This window comes from Sturnus vulgaris, chromosome 19 (genome assembly GCF_052056855.1).
Source record: "Sturnus vulgaris isolate bStuVul1 chromosome 19, bStuVul1.hap1, whole genome shotgun sequence".
Classification (NCBI taxonomy): domain Eukaryota; kingdom Metazoa; phylum Chordata; class Aves; order Passeriformes; family Sturnidae; genus Sturnus; species Sturnus vulgaris.
In genome coordinates, this window is record NC_142261.1 from 8143786 (window position 1) to 8164153 (window position 20368).

Genomic DNA, 20368 nt, shown 5'->3' on the forward strand with positions numbered 1-20368 from the left:
CCTGGACACTTCAGCATTTGGCTCTCTGAAAGCAGCCAGTCCCTGCCCCTCACTCACACCCGCTCATGGTGAGGGGTGCAGGGACACCCTCAGAGCCTGCCTCTGCCTGGAGAAGCTGGGTCACACATGGCCCAGTGGGGTCTGCAGCCACCTCCCAAGAGCCACCTCAGCCAGCAGGAATTGTGTCTCTGCCTCTTGGCATTAAGGTCCCCCAGGAAAGTAACATCAGCTGCAGCCCTTTTGGAGAGGCTTCTTATTTTTGGGATGACTTTGCAGGAGCAGCAACTGTTGACCTAGCTGCTATTTCAGTAACTGCTGTGGATGAGAGCAGCAGCAACTGATCCTGCACCACCCACTGCCCCTCAGGACAGCCATGAGCTGTGCCAGCCATGAGCACGGCTGCGAGTAGAGAAGGTCCCTGCATTTATCCCTTTTATTCCTCTCACCGGAGCATTCAAACTCCAACAAGCCCCAGAAGTGCTGATATGTTCTTAATTGCAGCCCTGCCATTCCTGTAAGGACTTCCACATGGGGAAAAATTATTTTAGATTGATTGTGCTCATTCTCTGCACAAAAGTTATCTATTTAACAATTGTTTTTGTTAACCATGTTTTTTAATATAAAAAATATTAGTATGATCATCATTCTTTTAAATGAAAAATAAACTCAGGCCTTTTCTATTGCAAAGCTTCAGGAGGCTTTCGGGTCTAGTTAAATCTGCTGAGTGAACTAAACCCACTCACCTGTCTGCTCCCACACCGCTGGAAGGGCCTTCCCTTCTATCTTTAATGGGAACTGTCTGACCTTTCCTGTAACACCTCAAGGAAGTTTTTGTCCCGTACAAGTAGGAAAAGCATCAAAGATGCTGTAGAAGATATTTCCCCGATTCTTTCCAATATTATAGACAATGCCTTCGATGTCTGAGCCGGGCCGGGTGAGAGCAGGGCGGGTGTTTCCCTGGGGATGCCCCGGCCCCGCAGCCGCTCCGGGGGTACCGGGCCAGAGCCGCGGCCGGAGCGCTCGCAGCCGCCAGCGCCGCGCCGTGCCCGCCGCGCCGCACTGCAACCCCTGCGGAACGCGGAGCTCCAAAGGGTATGGAATTGTCACCGCCTTCTCATGGATACTTCAGACCTTATCATAAACATTTAACATGTTAGAACATGTGACGTTTAGAACATTCTCCATGTTCTAAGCGCTACCTTGGCTCTGATCGCACCCATCAGGACGTTACACACCTGTGCAATTCTGGATGCATTTCCTGGCAGCTGAGCTTTGAAGATCTGAGGGCAGCCTTTACCCGAGTGCTGCACTGTGAAAAATGGATTTTGTAAATTCCTTATTTTTAAATGAAGAGCATTAAACCCCAAATATCCGTGTAATTAGAGAAATGAATAATGAACTACTAAAAGACTACTCAATAGGGAACCTTTCAATTGCCTAAATTATAGGGAGATAAGGAAATTTCTTAGTGGTTCTGTGAAAGCTTTAAAGACAATCCAATTTCAAATTAAAACACTAACAATCCCAGTTAACTCCCAGACCTCTGTGAAAATAAAACCATGCCACAAAGCCTTTGAGAGCAATTTTTATTAGGGTAGCAGAATGGACTTGCAGAAAGCCTATACCAGTACTCCTGGGTGTAGATTCACCAGTGCGCTGCTTTAATTGTGGATGTTCAACTGCACATTTAGAATTCAGCATGGCTTAGGGAACCAGAGAGAACAAGAGCTTGATTTCCTGAGTTATCATAGGACTTTGCACTTGGATTTCTTCTCCTCAGCCTTCAGCCACACAGGTACCGGATCCCTTTGTTCAGAGGCTGCCCCAGACACGCGCCAGCACTTTGTTTACACGTCTCACAGTTTAGCAATTGGACTATGAAGAACACACCAAGAGAACTGATAGCGAGGTCTGTCTCTGTGTGAGCCGTGCAGCTGGATGGGAGCGGCTGGTGCGGCTCGGCCGGAGTTGCTGCGGTCACTCAGCCCTTCCGTCCCTTCCCGCGGCATCGATCACAGCCAGGCACACAGACGCAGTCTTTGACCTGAGAGGCTTTACAACCACAGAGTAACTATTGAGTAGCAACGAGGGCAGCAAACTAGTGCTACAGTTTTGTTTCAAATAAAATTTAGAGAATGGTAAGTCTCCATGCCAACAGACATGATCAAAGGTACAGTGACTCAGGTGATGCAGAAGTTACACACTTCGGTTTGACAGATAATTTGGCATTATTTTATTATGAATCTGAGTGAGCGTGAACGAAACAAAATCAGTACCAACTTTCTGCAAATGAAGACACAAAGATGTGAAAATTTGGTAATAGTGCTCTCACAAGCCTGAAAACACTTAGGAAATGCAAGTTTCCGTAAATAAGGTGAATGTGGTTTAACTTTATTTACCTGCCAAAGAATCTGTCTAAGAACACTTAAACATAAAATTTCTTAGCTCCCTAACTTATAAAAAAATTTACTTTCAACAGAGGTGAGGTACTGGGCTGTCATTGTTTACACTAAATTGGAAATGAAAGCCAGAGGAGAGGGACAAATGAGGAAACAGCAAATACACAAGACATTAAAACCAAGATCTACTGCTTGACACACTAGTTCTGAAAGGTTGCAAAGGCAGAGGCTGTATTAAAACTGAATTTAGGAGTACAGGCAACCACCTAGGTGTCAGGGTTTTTTAAACTCAGCTTCCTGCACATCAAAATGATATGTGCTCCCAGATACTGATGGATTTCTGGAAATAAACCATTCCCTCAGTAGCAGACCCCAGCTGCAGAAGGGGAGACAGCAGGTTGACTGTGTGGCAGTTTGACTGTGGAGCTAGGATCACACTCTGGCCTGGGGAGGAAAGGCAGCAGAAGCAGCAGAGACACGGCAGAGGATGCTCAGCTCTGAAGGGAAAGGGCTCCCTTCAGCATGCACAGGAGTGCCCTGCCCGCTGAAGCTCGACTGACACTGAACACTCCCTAAAGCCCGTGCCCCGTGTGTTGAACAGAGCAGCAGCAGCCAAGCACACTCTGTCACACCTTATTGCTCAGGCCTGGCCTCGCAGTGGGGCTGGGAACGGCTCAAGGGCCATCCCACAAACACAGACACTCCTGACGCATTCTGAGGGAAAACCTGCAGAGAGGACAGCAGTGCCATCAGATTTACTTCTTGAATTCAAAATTAATGTTTCCAAAATAATGATTTTAGGCTCAAAAGACAGTTTGTCACTTTGGTACCTCTTGGTCCCCAATTTCTGGAACTCTCCTGGATTGGTTGCAATGTTGTTCTGTGCATGTTTCCCAGTACTCTGCATAAGTATTAAAGATAGAAGTGAGGGAAATTTGCAATCACATTCCACTACTTGTTTGCTAGAGATTATTTTTCCAAGGTTTTCCAAGAGCAGAACGTAAGCCATATTCTAATTCAATGACACACACAAAAACTTGGGTTTCCCCGTTTAATAGACATTGGCCAGATTTATATCAGACCCAGACATTATTTCTGATTGGTTTTGTGGGGTTGGATTTCATTTATTATGTTACAAACTGAAGTTCAGGGGAACTTGCAACAAGTCCCACAAAGCACAGTGCAACATTTAGAAAGAAAAGTAAACGAAACTGCCAAACACTCAATTTTCTGCCAGAACTGGGATATTTTTCCTAAGACATCATTTTGAGGAGGGGGTTAAAATTCAATGAATGAACTCAAGATAGTGGGAACTGCAAGGAAAAATAAGAAATGACAGCCACAACCTTTTCAATTTAAGGGCAGAATATAAGTCTAAGATATTTTTGATAAATTCTGACAAGAAAAAGAAAACAGCATACTTTAAAGTATATTGAAGCAGTGATTTTTAAACAAAGAAAGCAGAACTAGAACATCTTAAATTTTAATCCTTTCTTTACAGGTTACCTAGCCCACTTTTGATTAAGAAAACTGTAGAAAGTTAGTAACAGCCACAAGTTCACACCGAAAGGTGGCACTTGTCAATTTTCCATAGAGTCCTGCTTTACGGGGTGTCTCAAATGCACTGCTCCGATCTTCTATCATAGTTGCTGACAGCACTTGTGTCAGGTTTTAGTCCACTGGTCGCTTTTCACCATATTTCTTTGTAAACTCTTCAGCGTTCTTACAGAATTTTTTACGGTCCTTAGAGTATTCTTCAGCTAGGTCAGCCCGGAGGGGGTGCTCGGGCTGTGGATCATTCACCAGTGCTATGAGGGACTGGATTACTGTCAAAAGAAGTATAAATACCGTCAGAGACTTAGATGGTTAATTTTTCAAAATCAAAATGTAAGCAAAATTCCCCTGTAAGAAAAGAGCTTTAACTGCATTTAAATACATCCCCATAAATCTCGGGCCTTTTCAAGAGCAGGGCGTGAGTAAGCTGCAGTGATATGCCAAGATTTAGTTCAATGACCATGAATGAACAGCAGAAAATTGTATTTGTAAACAAAATCAACATGAATAGAGACCAAAGTGCATTACAGATGACTTCCCATGTAACTGGCATCCCATCTAAAATCCTCTCCCTATGGCTGAGAACGAATGGAACTTCTTAGACAGCTTCACTGAAGGGATTGGGCAAAGATGGAATTTGCACCATGAAGCATTTCCCAACACCTGTCACAGTGACACAGCTGTGACTGAGCCTCTTCTGGAAACCCTTTTTTCCAGCTTTCTTTCCCTATGATTCTTACTTCTCCTATGAACAGCAGGCAAGTCTTCCCTTTACTCTCAACTGCCCAAGGCAGCCACCACTTGAGATGCACTGGGCAAACAACGAGGTGAGAGTGGCAAGGTGTTCACAGCAATGTCACCAATGTCCCTGTCACTTTCCAAAGAAAAGTCATTCTCCAGGAAATGGAAATGCACCTGACAGTTCCTCAGTGAGCCTTACACCCCACAGTGCCATTTGCTGCTACATTTTTCTCACACACATCCTCACAGCCACTGGAAGCTCACAAGGGTCCCACTGCCCAGCCACCCAAAGGTGTCAGCGTTCCTGGGCAGGAATAAAAGTTCATACAATGATGATCACTCCAGCAGATGCTGGAACAACAGAGTGGCTTCGTTTGGGGCACTGATCTCAGTCTTTTCTACCCATGAACAAACCTCAAAAGAAATACTCAAAGCCACACTCAAATCTGATGTTTGTCTCTAAACTACCAAACAGGAACATTTCTTACCACAAATCCAAGTTTAAACTTCAACAAACTATCTAAGGAATGTTGAATTCAGACCAGCTTCCTTCACAGTAACTCAGCAGTCCTGGTCTTACAACAACTGCCATCATATTGCTGAAACCAGCAGAAACACAGAGTGGCAATCCCTTCTCACTGAGCAAAGCATGCAAAAACACCACAGAGAAAATGTGTGTCCAATAACCTTAATAGCAGTAACAAGCCAGAAAAAACAGGCCTGGCAGAACAGGAGCATCCAGTGTCTGAAAACCATCCTGCCATAACAGTTGTTTTTAATATTAAGTATAAATTAACAAAAAGTACAGCAGCAAGATGCACATTTAGTTTGCAAAAGGTAAGTTAATGATTTATAATGAACTTAATCTCTTCACTTTTTTGACACCTGTGTGAACAAAACCAATCACTTTGACGCTGTACTAATGATGTCACATTATTTCCTTGAGAAAAGCTGAGAGAGATATTTCAGTGCAGAAGAAATCTGAAGAAAAAGGAATAAACATTTAAGCAGGGTTTTAGTAACAATGTCACAGCTTCATACAACCATGTAGTAATAACAGATGTTGACACTAAAACAACTTCTTGAAGAAAGAGTTAAGACAAACAAAAGCCACAACACAGCAGACCATGAGAGATTTGCAGTATTTTGATACCCAGGATCAGTTCCAGATTCTGATTTTAGCACAGCTTTTATTCACTCTCTCAGATAAAAAGGGAATTGCTACTTCTCAGGGAGACACTGACTAATTTCTGCACGCAAACAATTGTTTCAGCAGTTCCAGCTAATGACAGCTTGTTTTTCAAGCTGGGTAGAGACATCTAAGTCCTTTGGTTAACTAGCAAAGGCTGACAGCACCAAGACAGGTGCTCAGGTGTGGAACAGAACAGAAACCTTCCACACGTTCTTTCCATCTCCTCTCTCCTGAGGATCTTTGTCCTGTATAATCAGGATAAATCTACAACAAATCAAAGATCTTGGCTGTGCTATTTCACAGGTTCTTTCTGCTGCCACCTCCATTTTCACCAACATCCAGCTGCTTCATCTCGTCTAAAACAAGTACAGGAATTTTCCTGTTTTGTCTTTGGGCAAGAGTACACAACTAGAAGTACTTTCTTTAGCATGCAGGGGTACAGAAAAATAAATCTTAAGTACAGCATTGTTTCCTATCAGGAGCACAGATCATGTGAAAATAACCTTAAAGGACAGCCTGGAAGATGGAAGTATTTTCTCCTATGGAACAAGATACTTCAGTGTCACTGAAGTATTTAAATTCATTTGAATCAATACTCTTTAAAAAAAAAAAGCATTTTTTGCAAGGATGTTTGCTTTCTATATGTATAATAATAAAAGCTTAATACTCAACTAACCATTACCTGCCAGACAACACAAAATTTTCACCCCAACTCATGCAAGCAACAACAGGAAAAAACCCCACTTATATTACACTTAAGTCTGCCACAGAACCTGACAAAACTTTTTTCCTTACAATATTTAGATTCTTATCAAAGACACTCTACACAGCAAGCCCAAGAGTAAGAACAAGTTAATCTGTGATTTTTTTTTCAGATTTTGTTTACAACTCCCATGATATTTCAAGACATGTTCAAATCACTGAACCACATTGGCAGATTTTAAAATATACAATGCCTTGAGGTTTTAGACCCATTCTTTCAAACATCCAGGAATTTACTGAACACCTCTGGATTCTAAAGTCAGTGTTTAAAAAGAAACACAGAATAACCCCCACACAAACTACCAGCAACATTTTAAAGTATGCTGAGGACACTTCCTTAATAAACTCCTTAGTCATGAAGAGTTTTGTGGTTTCCTGGAGGTGGAAATGCCACTTCAACTTCAGTGCCAGTACCTCCCATTCCAGTAACAAAATCAGATTCCACAAGAGTTGTACTCTGTGCTCACCACATGTGATTCATGACACAAACCTTACAATGAATATACCCTCAGAGCACTGAGAAGCTGACAAATTAGCTTAAATTCAAACACTCTACAAAGTTTCTCAATACCCAGTTCTTTCTCCACACGGAGTCCTACCTTGGTCAGTTTTGGTTGCTGGCTTCCAGTTTTCAGCACTAATTACTGGCAGACAAACCTGCCCCTTTTCATCGATGTTAGGGTGATAGATCTTTGTTTTAAATGTAATCTTAGGAGGTTTGAATGGATATTCTGCTGGGAAGTTGATTTCAATTCTGAAGGCTCCTTTATCATATGGAGGATTGTCCTGCAACAAGAAGGCAGAATGTCAAGGATGTGGCACATGCTAATGAAAAGCAGCAAGGTACAGACTTGGATTCCTCTGATCTCTTGAATGACCTCTTTGAAAGGCATTTTCTACCAACACTACTGCCAGGTCTATGTGTCAGGAAACAGCAAAACCTATATGGGGGGCCAAGCAGGTTTGCCATTGCCCTACAGCTGGCTGACATTTCTATGGGTAAGAAAGCATCCAGCTCCATTTACTTCCAACTCAAGGCCCTCTCTAGTAAGTCGTTTTATTCCCAGCTTTGTGTTTCAAAAAACATAGTAAACCCTTTCCAAGACACAAACAGCAAGCCTGACAAGGGAAATGGGCTTGTGAACAGTTATTTTGTGTGTCTCACAACATGGTGGCATGAACAGCAAAGCAATTTGGTTTGTCAGATCTCCCTAAACGTTTCGAGAACGTTTTTGTGCTGACTACACAGAAATCTGCTGAGCATTCATTGGTACTAAAGATAGATATTCACTGTGTTTGCTGATGAGAACATTCTGAATTTGTATGCAGTTTTAGCACCCACTCTTATCAGATCAGTTTTGAAGGAGCAGGATGAGAGAACTGTGAAGTGAGCAAAGCAGTTCTTCATGCTAAAACAGAAAAAACAATGCCCAGAATTTCACTTAGAAAAACCTGTTAGACTGTTGATAGTGATGCTTCAGATACTGCACAAGAGAGGCAGAACAAAAATAAACCATTGCTACATTTAAAGCTGATAAAAATACTGTTCTGCACTGAAAACACTAACTATGAAATGAAGCCTTTCCAAACAGTCTGGGAACAAGAATCAATGGATGAGAGTTTCCAATTGGTATAAAGTATAATCACACACATTCATCATTAGCAACCAGACCCTTCCCTGCAATCAATTCCACTCCAGAATTTACCAATACTTGGGGGTGGGGAGCGTTCTATTAAAATATTTGTCAACAGAAAACATTTAATTTTGGGCTCATCCATGTGGAGAATCTGGCTGTGTGCTTGTAAGAAATACAGCACAGTTTCTGCCAGGGGGAGAAGCAACCACAGCAGCTTTAAAATCACTTTTTACCCAAGCAATCCTAAAAGCTTTGGAAGTTGAACTAATAACTTGTGGTGGTGGTGACAACTTTGGCAGTCACTGCCCTCTTCCCCCACAGCTCAACTGTTCTTGCCTCCATCACCTGCTGTAATTTGTGAGGATGTTCAGTGAACTGACAAGAGAAGTGGCCTGCCTTAAAAACATCCATTTTATTCACTGTACCTCTTACATGAAGGAGCCTGGGCTACAGAGTCTTGTTTTGATGTTGAAATCAAACAAATAGTGTACCTTGGCCACCCACAGGACACAAACTACTTCATTCTACAATTTGGAACAGGAAAAGAAGTTGCCTGGGTATCTTCAATTTGCTTCTCAATTGAGTGAACACCCTTAAAAGTTAACATTTGTTCTGAAGAACAAAATATGTTACAAACAAGAACTTTTAAAGCTTTACAGTTCACCTTCACATTCTCTTTCAGACTTTCATTAAGCAGCTGACCAAGAAATGCCCAGTTATAGCATTTAATAATCAGTAACTGGTTAGTATTACTGAAGTATGTGTCTTTAAACCCTAAGTAAGAATGCTAAAAAATCTGCTAAAATGGAAACAACATGTGAAGCAAAAACAGAGAAAGAAGTTTAACTTTCAATGAGCTCATGCATTGCATTTTTGTGCCATCAACTCTGGTACCAAAAATAGCTAAAGAGATAGTAACACTGAAACATCTACAGCATGACCTCAGAATAAAAACTTCTACTACTCTTTGAACACAAACAACACATTTAATTACTATAGGAAGTGTAATTTCATAACAAAATTCTCCCTTAACTATACCAGCAGTGAATTTGAGACTATTTCCCCTGTAACAGGACATATTACAAACCAAAAGGCAGGTCTGGAGCACAGTTCACTGCACCAACATTTAAACACTTGTGATGCTGCAAAGCTTTGCATGACAAACACTACGCTCATCCTCTGTTGAGCAGAAACTGATAAAAATAGCTGCTGTACACCACACATTCCCAATCTTAACAAGAATAAACAAGTATTTTTGTGTTTTGCTTTATTAGTCATATTTACCAACCTTACATTGCTTCAAAGTCTTATCAAAGCACTAAACTGCTACACAAAGTGGCTGATTAAAGCAAGTTGTTCCTCAGCTCTGTCAAATTTCAGTGTCAGATCCCACTTGCTTTGTTTGCAGGAGTAGTGTCAGCCACTCCAAGGAATCACTTGCAGGCACGTAAGTAAACAGCAAACTGAATGTATTCCCCAGCATTTAAAGTGTAAAGGCCCAGCATTAGCTCAGCCTGTGCCATGTGAGCTCCAGAGCAGCCTCTGACTAACCAGGCAGAGGCACTGCTACAGAGATGCCTCAAAGTCTTACTCATATAATTAAAAGACAGACTTACACTGGCTGGGGAGGCTTTTTGGCAGCACCCACAGAAAACCACAACTGCTGCCCCAATGGCCCATCCCCTATTGCTGCAGACTAAAAATAGCTCATGAAACCAAGCCAGCCATTTCCCACTGCCATGGGCCACAGCACTGGGAAATACAAGGGGTGAAAATCCAAGTGATTTTCAGCCAAGAAACCAACACATCACATTTCCTGCTTTCTCCTTAGTAACAAATCCCTCTCTATTTGACTAATAAAATGGTTATCTACTTCGATTAAACATTCCCTAAGAAGACTGTAGTGCTTTTAAAGAAATTAGGTGAAATAGGTTTATTTTGGCACTAAGTAATGCCTAAATATAGCTACTACTTTCTTTTAAAGAGCTCAGTTTGGAAAATCCAAACCTTTTCCTTGCATCAAATTTTTCCCAATACGCAGTTTTATTCTAGCAAATTTAAAAAACCCCACATATTAAGGAGTAAAAGTATTTCCTTTCTTTTTCCTATGATCATGTAGATTTTGTACTTTAGGCTTAATGTAAAACCAAATTTCACTTGCTTCCAACACCTCTCCCAGCAGCCCAGTGCCACCATGGGGCTCCAGCCATGTGCCAGCCCAGGCCTACAATAAGGAATTATTTCATGGTCACCAGCAGCACTACTGAGCTGTGGATTTATGAGATACAAATGATCCTCGTTTTATTTTAAAGCTCATAAGGAGTAGTCTATACTCACAGGAACAATAAGCCCTTGCCAGGTCAATAAATTTGCTTCATCAACCTGGATATTACGGAAGTTTTTCATTCCACATTTGCGGATTTCTTCAAGCTCCTGAAAAGCAAAGCAAAGTGTTAACTGTAAGTTAATAACTGCATTAAGCAAGATGCTCACATTTATTTTTCAAAATGCTTAAAGGTCAATGTTTCTTTAATTAGTGATGGCAACCTACACAAATAAGGAATAAAATTTTGCATCTGTAAGAACTAAAATTCTCTGAGATATTAAACCCTTTATTTTCTCATATGAGGGAAAACACAAAAATGTCTCATTATTAACATCATTATAGACACAATGAAGTTCAGAAGTATTCAAAAACTACATTTAAAAATGTTTTTCTATCTCAAATGTAAGTCAGTGCCTTTGGTCACAGACTATTGATAATACTGTGAGGGGCAGAAATAAAATGCATCTTAGGACTTACGTGAAGGAGAACAGTGATTTGGAAGAGTTATTTCATAATAGTTTTAAACAGGGATAAAAACACTGAACAGGCCAATTATTTCAACTGAAAATGAACAAATTCCTGCATGAACAGCTTAAATGGATCCAAATCCAGAAAAATATCAATCTAAGCCAAACAAGCCTTATTTAGAGCAGTAGCTTGAAAAGATTCAGCTTTCTCTCTGTTCAGTACCTCAAAGCTCACAGCACACATCAGGATTCCTCTCTTTAAAGCTGTGTCAGTCTTGAGCAAGGTTATCTTTCTGCACCAGTCAAACTATTTTCAATCAGTTGGTGAACCAGGTATCACTAAACTAAGTATTTCAGCATTTTTATATTTAAAATGATGTATAAGCCCTACTGTAGGGACTGTTTCCTGGAGTATTTCATAAGACCTAAAAAGAAACACCTCAAGGTTCTACTTTTATTTCCCCCACAACAATTACAGTCCTTTGTGGTTGAACTCTGCCATTTTATCTTTAAAGAGAATTTAACCAAATATGAATTCAAAAGTCATCCACAGCAAGACATAAAAGTTTCCCAGTGCTTTCAAAACTGCAGCACTTGCCTGGTGGCTGCATAGGTTAGGAAAAATGTTGCTTATACAGCAGCACTGGGTGCTCTGACAGCACTCAGCTCTGCACTGGGTGCAGGCATCTTACAAAATTAGGCTAGATATAATTATGATAAACCCACCAATTACAAGCAAAGGCACTACACAATGAAAAACAAAAAAAGATCAGTTTCCCTGCTCCAAATGCTGTACTGTCCATGGATTGTTTTCTAAAATAGCTCTATGTTCATCTTGGATCAAACCTTTCTGCACTTGACTGGCACATTTAATACTTGCAGTAACCTCTTGCATAAATTCAGCATCATGATAAAATTCAAACCCAAAGGGAAAACGAGAATTCCGAATGCACGTGAAATAAAAATCACGAGAGCCAACATCAAAAAATTACCATTTATATTCCTACCCACTGCACCTACTAAAGCAAGAGCACACTCTGAACACAGAAGCTTAACCTTGGAGGCCTGGATACTGAATTGATGTCTAACACTACCTTCATGACACTAACACTGACTACTTAGTCTGGACCCATGGATTAATCCCCAAATTCCACTGCTGCTCGATTTATGCAATGTCACAGACAGTTTGGGTGGTTTTTTTTAAAGAGCTAAGAGGATTATCTTATTTCCTTAAAGCAGCAAAACATGCCCCCCCAATAATCCCATGAAGCATATTTATAGGGATAGAAAGCAAGCCAAAATATTCAAAATAAAATAACCTTTATGCTCACAGCTTTAAGAGGTGCTTTACCATCACTCAGAGTGCAAATCCCCACAGTGCCTTCCTTTGAGTGCTCCTGCACAAAGCAGCAGCTCAGGGACAGCTGGGCGGGTCCTGGGCTCACTCTGCCCTGACAGGGTCAGGACAGGAACTTGCTCTCAGCTCAGTTTTGCTGCTCACTCCCATCACACACACAACTGTGAAGTCCTGGCAAACCACTGCTCCACAGCATGTAAAAGGAATAAATTGCATTCCACACTAGATGTAACACATCTAACACTGGGAACAAAATAAGCTAATTAAGCAGTATGTATTTAAACATGAATTAACGTGTATCATCACAAGTGCCTTTGCTCTAAAACAAGACAAAGAAAATGGGTTTAAACTATTTTCTAGTTACTACAGTAAAAACATTATGCATATGACAGAAATCTCTCCCATCATGGCCAGTGGGACTGCAGTTTCCATGCAGCTTTCCCAGGTTCAGACAATGGCATTGTACTGATGCTGGCCCAGAGAACAATTGTCCAGATGCAAAAAAAGGAAGGACTAGGACTCTATAATTCAGGTATGTTATTAAGATAATAAAACAAATTAGAAAAGTGTGGCTTCACATTGCTGGAAAATTAAACACCTACATTTTATAGTTAGAGTCAGGTTAAAAAATTGGATGCTGAATTAAGAAATGCAAGAATTCCACACAGTAATAATTATAAAATTGTAAAACTTTGTATGCCATCAATGAAAAGTTTAAATAAGCAAATTGTTTCCCACTTTTTCTCAAGTCCACCTATGAAAGAGGGAATTAAACGGTACAGAGGCACTGAAGAACTACACAAAAATTCTTCAGGCCAGCTTCTTCTTCAAAGTGACACATGAGGCCTTTGCAGGAAGCCACTTCCAAAATCGAAGCCGTGGTAAATGAGTGAGTGTGCGGGGCCTGCACCTGCCCTTCCCCTGCGGGAGGAGGTGACAGCTGTGCCGGGCCAGCCAGGGATAAACCGGCAGCTCAGGGCTGCAGAGGTCAGGGACAACCCCGCCACCTCCGCGGGACACGCACCTGAACTGCGGCCTTACACACACTGCAGCTCACACTGCACAGGACTGCTCTATACTAGGAGCGTTTCAGACTCTCTGTGTCACTCCAAATCAATCAATGCCGCCGTGGAAACGGCTTTTCCCTACTACTGTCCCCACAAGAGCAGTGTAACACCACACGTGCCCTGCTTTCAGGAGTGGCCAGAGGTCCACCATTCACAATTTAAGGGTGTGAGAGGAGGTTGTTTTCGTTTTTTTCTTCTGGCAACTGCCAAAGCCCATAATAAAGATCTAACTGCCTCAGGGCTAGGGAGGCAGACATAACTACAGTATACAAGTACTGTTAAAAAAGTGAATGAGCTACTAAATACTTTCAAGCAGCACATATTAAAAGTTAACAATACGTTTAACATGGGCATGAGCAACTCCAAAAGGACAAAAACTACTTTATGAGGTAAAAGGATACAGTCCAGATATTTATTTCAAAGTAATACTTACGAGTCTAGGCAGACAGTAAATAGATTAATTCCTTTTCTTGTTCTCCACCCCTTAATTTTGTCAAGTAACATAATTAAAGGAGCACAGGAGGAGCGTAACTAAAGGTTAGATGACTGCAGTAAGAATTTCAATCCATCTTCATTCCCCACTCCTTTATCAACCTTGCATATGACCTTGCTGCATTGGTTTATCCACTTGAAAAACTGAAATGTCTTAGTTCATGGAGCTCTCTTAAGACATGATATTTGTAATTTGGAAATGTTCAGACAAAGTGTTATACACAGTGCATGAAAAGGAGAAAAAACTGTATCAGAGGTGGTACCTGATCTTCAAGCACATAATGCTGATGGTAGTCACAAAAGTACATACTGGTTCTCATATATAACTATTAAAGGTTTAAAACTGTCATTTTCAATACTGTGTAATCATTTGTGTGTAGAAAGAAAAGCAGCATCAGCTTAAAATGTACCTAAGTCTTTTAAAAAAAATGCAACTGTTTTGTCCATGCATATTTCAAGTTTTGGGACTTCTCTAAAAACCCAAGCCAGACAGGAAAATGCAGTGAAGGCAAATACTTGTAAGAGTGCAATCCCAGGACATGGGAATAAGTGGACAAACTCATACTGACTTTAGTAAGTTCTGCATCAAGCCCAGAATGCCATTAAATTCACAAATAAAAACAGAAGTCTCCTGAAATAATTCTAAACCATTATTACAACTTACAGGCTTTTTTTAGAGAATGTATTCATAAACAGATAAATGTAAGTCAAACAGGCTCCAAAACACTGATCAGGAACTGGCCAGTTTCACTTTCTGGATTTACAGTACAGGGAAGTCTTAATAAAACACCTTAAAATCTGATTCTACCACACCAAAAAATCCATCACAAATCCAACTAAATAGAATTTAGTTCTTTTAAGAATCAGTTGTAAGTTTCCTCTGCAACATTACAACCCTGTATACTCATGTCTTATTGACTGAGCAATTCTACTTTTTGGCAAAGTATTTTCATTTGATGAATCCTTTTGTCAATTCTCAGTTTCAAAAATGGAAAATGCATCAATATTCTCACTTCTGCCTAAGGACAATCACGTTGCTCAAGACCGTATTTCCCTTGTTACTAAGAACGGAAGTTTGGATTAATTTAGAATTATTTTTCAAGTATCAGAGTTGTTTAAAACACCTTTATCTGGGAGCACTACAGCGTTTACAGGACCACAGCATCCTGGAGACTGACCTACCTGGGTGTGGTCCCATGTTTGTGCTTTATCATGGAGTTCAACAGTTGCATAAATGTTTGACTATGCAACTATGGAAGCAGAGTAAAAACAATAAAATTAAAGTAATTGTCTACATATCTCACTTCTATGTGAAGTGTTATTTACTCTTTAAATCTGTTTTCAATTTCTGTCGCTAGTGGTACTTTTGAACATCTAAAAACCAGGAAACCAAAGCATGGATGTTACAGACACCTGAGCTCCATCCCAGGCAGTCACCATGGAAGGGCCCAGCTCCACAGCTGGGGCAGCACAGCCCCCTCCAAGAGCACCCAGACATCCCACGGGAGGTGCAGCTCAGCACCACATGCTGCTCCCCTGCAGGTACTGAGTGTCCAGCACCAGAACAGCCTTCCCTGTGCAGCTCCACACCTCCAGCATGGAGAGTGGCTGCTTTTACCTTAGCAGGTGGCAGCTGTGCAAAGCCTCTCCTTCAAGTCTCTGGCACATCTTTGGGAGATCTGTGTTCCCCATCATACAGCCTGGAGACAATTTCCTTTCTATGAGGAAGGGCCATGAAGCCCAGTACCCCCTTCAAAGAGAAGCTTTAGACCCTCTCCTAAACATAATCACTCCACATTTTCCTGTTCTAATCCTGAGAGACTGTCCACAACACCACATCCTTGACAAAGACTGCTTCATTCCCACCGTTCAGTTCACAAGGAGTCAGGATTCAACAACTGGGGCTCTTTGAAGAGGTGTAATGGTGGCTCACAGATCAAACCTCCACCTCAGATGTCACTGCAATGAGTCATTAGCCATGTTTATTTCACGTTTTTGCTAAGCTCTGTGTGCTCCTGGAAGGGCACACCTTCACAGAGCTGCTGTGAATCAGAGGAGAAGACTTCAGTTAGATGGCACTATTTGATGGGATAAAGCTGAGCAAAAAGGCCATAAAAAAGGTCCTTGGCCTAGGGAAGGTGATTTGCTCAAACACACCCCCCTCAGATAACAAGCCAATCTTGTTGTCTTTACAACTTGAATTCACGTTTAAAATTGAACGGTGCAAGTACAATGGCAAAATTTGTAATGCTTGTTTCACACACAGGTTTGTGAACTGAAGATGCAAATGGCTTCCCCAACTGGAAAAGGGCATCCATTCCCTCCTGGACACTGGACATGACTCCCCGTTTTCTACAGGCAGACAGAGGGTTATTATGGATGTACTGCACCCAGTCTCTTTGAGCCTTGGTGATTAATATGAATAACCAGGATGCATGACTTGAGTCCAGAAAAAATGCAGTACCTCAAAATGTTGGCAAGACCTTAAGGAAACAAGAATTGCTTAATTTTATATAACTATAAAAGGTTTAAGGTTTAGTCTCATTTATCAAAGACAAGTTTGATTATTTAGCTCAAAGAAAAGACAGTTAATGCTTATCCTAAATTATTTTAAAGGTAATTGACTGACACAGTGAAAAACCCCATTTCCTTTAGTTATGATCACTCATCATTCCAAGACCCTGACAAAGACACCCCAAAGACTCTTCCCAATTGCAAAACTTCAACAGTAAAAGACTATAAATCAAAGTGGACCTGTGAATCTGGGACTTAAAACAGAAATATTAGGTTGATACACATGTGAGCCTGGACCTTCACATCATGCTGCAGCAATCCCGATGACATCATCCCTACAAGAGCTCTACTTTGTGATGAATGGCAAAACCAGAGCCTTTCAGGCTGCCTTGACTGGCCAGAGCAGGAAGGGAGCTGCTGATTTAACAGCCTCTGCAAGTTGTGGGACAGAGCATCTCACAGCTCTTGAACTGTGCAAAACCCACACACAACACGAACAACCCATAGATATTAGGCAACAAAAACAAAAGTGAAAATATAAGAGGTAAGTTATCAATGTCTACTTCATTCCCACACCACTCCCTCCAAAAAACAACTGCCACACTAATTTTCTACAAAATAATGTCACATTATCACTCCTTTTTAGTGTATTTTAGTGAAAGACTGAAGTACTAACTAATGTTTCAGAAGTATAGTAAAAATGAGGAGGGGGGCTGAAAAGCAAGAGGCACTGAAAATATTAAGAACAATTTTTCTTGCCTTTCAAATTTTCATTTTCTATTTTAAATTAACAAGAAAAAAAAAAAGGAAAATAAATATTATTCCTACCAGAGTAGTAGTAATGTACATTTGAACAATTAATGTATTTTTCCAGAACAGGCAGAAAAGCTGCCTTACAAAAACAGTAAGCAACCATTTAATTTTATATCTGAAGTGAAGGGAAACCTTATTTGAGTATAGAGCAACAAACATAGTGATTATGATATTGAAGCCCTGAGAAAATACAGAGCTATCAAAAATGAAATAAAAAATTAATTCCATCTCACCACGATCCTTAAGGACAATTAAAAGTTCATGCCTACTGATTTTTAATATACAAGAATGACACTGTACACATCTACTATTTAATTTTTAAATGCTCCATAGGCTATTTCAACCAACAAAACAAGTCTTATAAAAGCACTGCTGAGCTATTGGTTTCTTCCAAAACACCCAAGTTATAATGGTTATTTATATATCTGCACCATTAAGGACATGTAACTTCAGGACGTGCCATGAACATGTCCTGGTGAAATCCCAGCCCTACTGGGGGTCCAAGTCCTTGAAGCCAGCTGTAAAACCAGTATTAAAGGATTAAGTTTAACAGAATCACCCAGGTATCTGTCAAATCCCAGTGCAGGGTTACTCTGCACCCCACCCCAGGGACAGGTTTTTTAATAAGGCTGAAACATTGCTCAACAGTTATGGGGTCTTTTCCCTCCATTTCCCAGGACTGGCCTGTAAAATTCATTGATTTCCCCACAGGCACTTTGCATGCAAATCTGGGTTCTGTCACAGCATTTTACAGATGAATAAATTTTATGTCACTATGTACGTGTGTCCTAGGCAAACCTCACCGCTTACAGTTTGTGATATTAATGGGCAATTATGTAGAGCACATAAAATAAATTTGTGTGCTTTGGGGGCAATGGTTACCATTTTCCTTCTAAGAAATACTTTCCTCCTCAAAGAAAATAATAAGAAACATAATCCTGAGCGGTATTTAACCATAAACTATAGGTGCTCTTGGTTAAAGCTCAACTGGGGCCGAGTTTCCATTTCCAAGTATCATCCACGGTTCAGAACAAATAAGAGTGAAGACAAAAACATTACCACGTCCGCAGCGAATGAAGAAACTTCTGAACCCAGGTCCATGTTTCTGTGTGATAAACCTCTTACTCATTCAAGGAAGAGGTTACTCTCCGAAACAACAAAAACGAAATTATTTCATCCCTGGGCGTCTGGGGACGGTTTCTCACCGGGGAGAGCGCGGGGGAGCGGCGAATCTCCCCCCGCAGGGAGGGAGGGAGGAGAGGGCGCTTCTCCGCCGAGCCCTCCCCCGGCAGGGCGGCCGAGCCCTCCCGCCGCCCCGGTGATGCCCCGGCCCCGGGCGGCGGCGTTTCCTTCCCCCGGTCCCTTCCTCTTTGCTTAGTCACCCTGGAGCCCCCCGAACGAGGGGGTCGGGGCGGCCCGCGGCGCCCGCCCAGCGCCCCCGCCCAGTCCCGGGCGGCAGCCGGGCCCGCGGGACGCTGCGGGAGCGCGGGGCGGCGGCGGCGGGGGGGCGGCGCGGCCCCTCACGGCCGCGGCCCAAGTGCCGGCTGCTCCCGCTCCGGCCGCTCGGGCGCGGGGCGCCGCCGAGGAGCGCGGAGGAGGCCGCCCGGCCGGGGCGCGGCGGGGGAGGCGACCCCGCGCTGCAGGAGGGGGCCGGGGCGGAGGGGCAGCCGCGGGAGCCGGGGCCGCCCGCCCGGCGGCCCTGCCCGGCGCTGTTACCTTCATCAGCCTCCTGCTGGCCGCCATCTTGGCTCTGCTGCTGCGCCCCACAATGCATCGCGGCGCGGGCCGGCCGCTAAACCCTGCGCTTCCTGGGGCGGTGCGCGGGCGGGGCGGGGCGTGCGCTCGGCTCGGCTCGGCTCGGCTCGGCTCGGCTCGGCTCGGCTCGGCTCGACTCGACTCGACTCGACTCGGCTCGGCTCGGACCGGACCGGACCGGACCGGACCGGACCAATGCGGCCCTGCTCGGCTGTGTTCGGCTGTGCTCGGGTTGGCTCGGCCCGACCGTGTTCGGCTGCTCTCGGCTGTGCTCGGTTCGGCCCGGCTCGGCTCGGCTCGGCTCGGCTCGATTCGGCCCGACTCGACGCCCGGCGCTCTGAGGTCTCGGTGGTGCCTTTTCAGTCAGCGGTGTCACCGGTCACTGATTTGAAAGTGTTGCTGTGCCTTTTTCTGTTTACTGTGCATCTCCCACATTCGGTACCATCTTCCTCGGCGGGGAAGAGACAACCACCTGTAGTTACAGGCTTTCTCAAACCAGCCCATGTCCTCTTCAGAGCCCTTCAAAAGCTTTATTTCTTGGTTTCTTCAAATACTCTGAAGGGGGAGGGAAGGGCGATTTCAGAAGAGGCATCTGACCACAGAACCATCCTCAGCTCCGCTGGTCTCTGATGAAAACACCCCCGGCCTTACCTGACCTTGAGCAGCCCAGTCCAGCCTCACCCCCGCTTCAGCGCCGTGCCACGATCTCCGAGAGAAAAGTGCTGTGGAAGAGGAGAAAATCCACTGTCAGTACCAGTCAAGCCTCCTGTCATTTGCCAGGGACTTTTTAGCCCCTTAGTGTTGCTCTTACTGTAGCTGCTCCCCAACTCTGATCCACCAGACCCAGCAACAGTGCAGGTGTCCTCAGGTACCAAAGACACAGCGCTGGCAGATACAAGTTACGACATCACATCTAAAATGCCACCAGACATCTGCGTTCCTGACTTCCTCCCTAAAACCTTCTCCATCGACCCAATGTAGTCAGGAATTACTCCAGGACTGCTGCACGTGTGGCCTCAGTTCCCCTTTCCACCACCCGTGTGTCTGTTCATGTCCTCACTTGATCTAACACTTATTCTACAGAACAAGTCACCTACAAAGTTCCAAGCTCTAAAATAAACTTTACAGACTCATACAACCTGAAAAAAGGAAATGTGGTGGTTATTACAACAGGCTTTCATAATCTTGTAAAAACGCAACAGAAGTTTTTAATTATGAAGCACAGGATTATAATCTTAAAATTAGTCATTGAATAAGATATTTGCTAATCAATATTTACATTAATATAGTGT

General features: G+C 42.8%; 1 protein-coding gene across 1 annotated transcript; it reads right to left on the reverse strand.

The window, feature by feature from the left end:
• Positions 1 to 1572: 1572 nt before the first annotated feature.
• Positions 1573 to 19138, reverse strand: UBE2L3 (ubiquitin conjugating enzyme E2 L3). Its single transcript, XM_014894574.2, has 4 exons — positions 19038 to 19138; positions 10623 to 10718; positions 7248 to 7434; positions 1573 to 4225 (listed from the first exon to the last, which is right to left on the reverse strand). Exons 1-4 carry the CDS (start codon positions 19062 to 19064, stop codon positions 4071 to 4073), a joined length of 465 nt encoding a protein of 154 aa, XP_014750060.1. The 5' UTR covers positions 19065 to 19138; the 3' UTR covers positions 1573 to 4070.
• Between the last annotated feature and the right edge of the window lie 1230 nt (positions 19139 to 20368).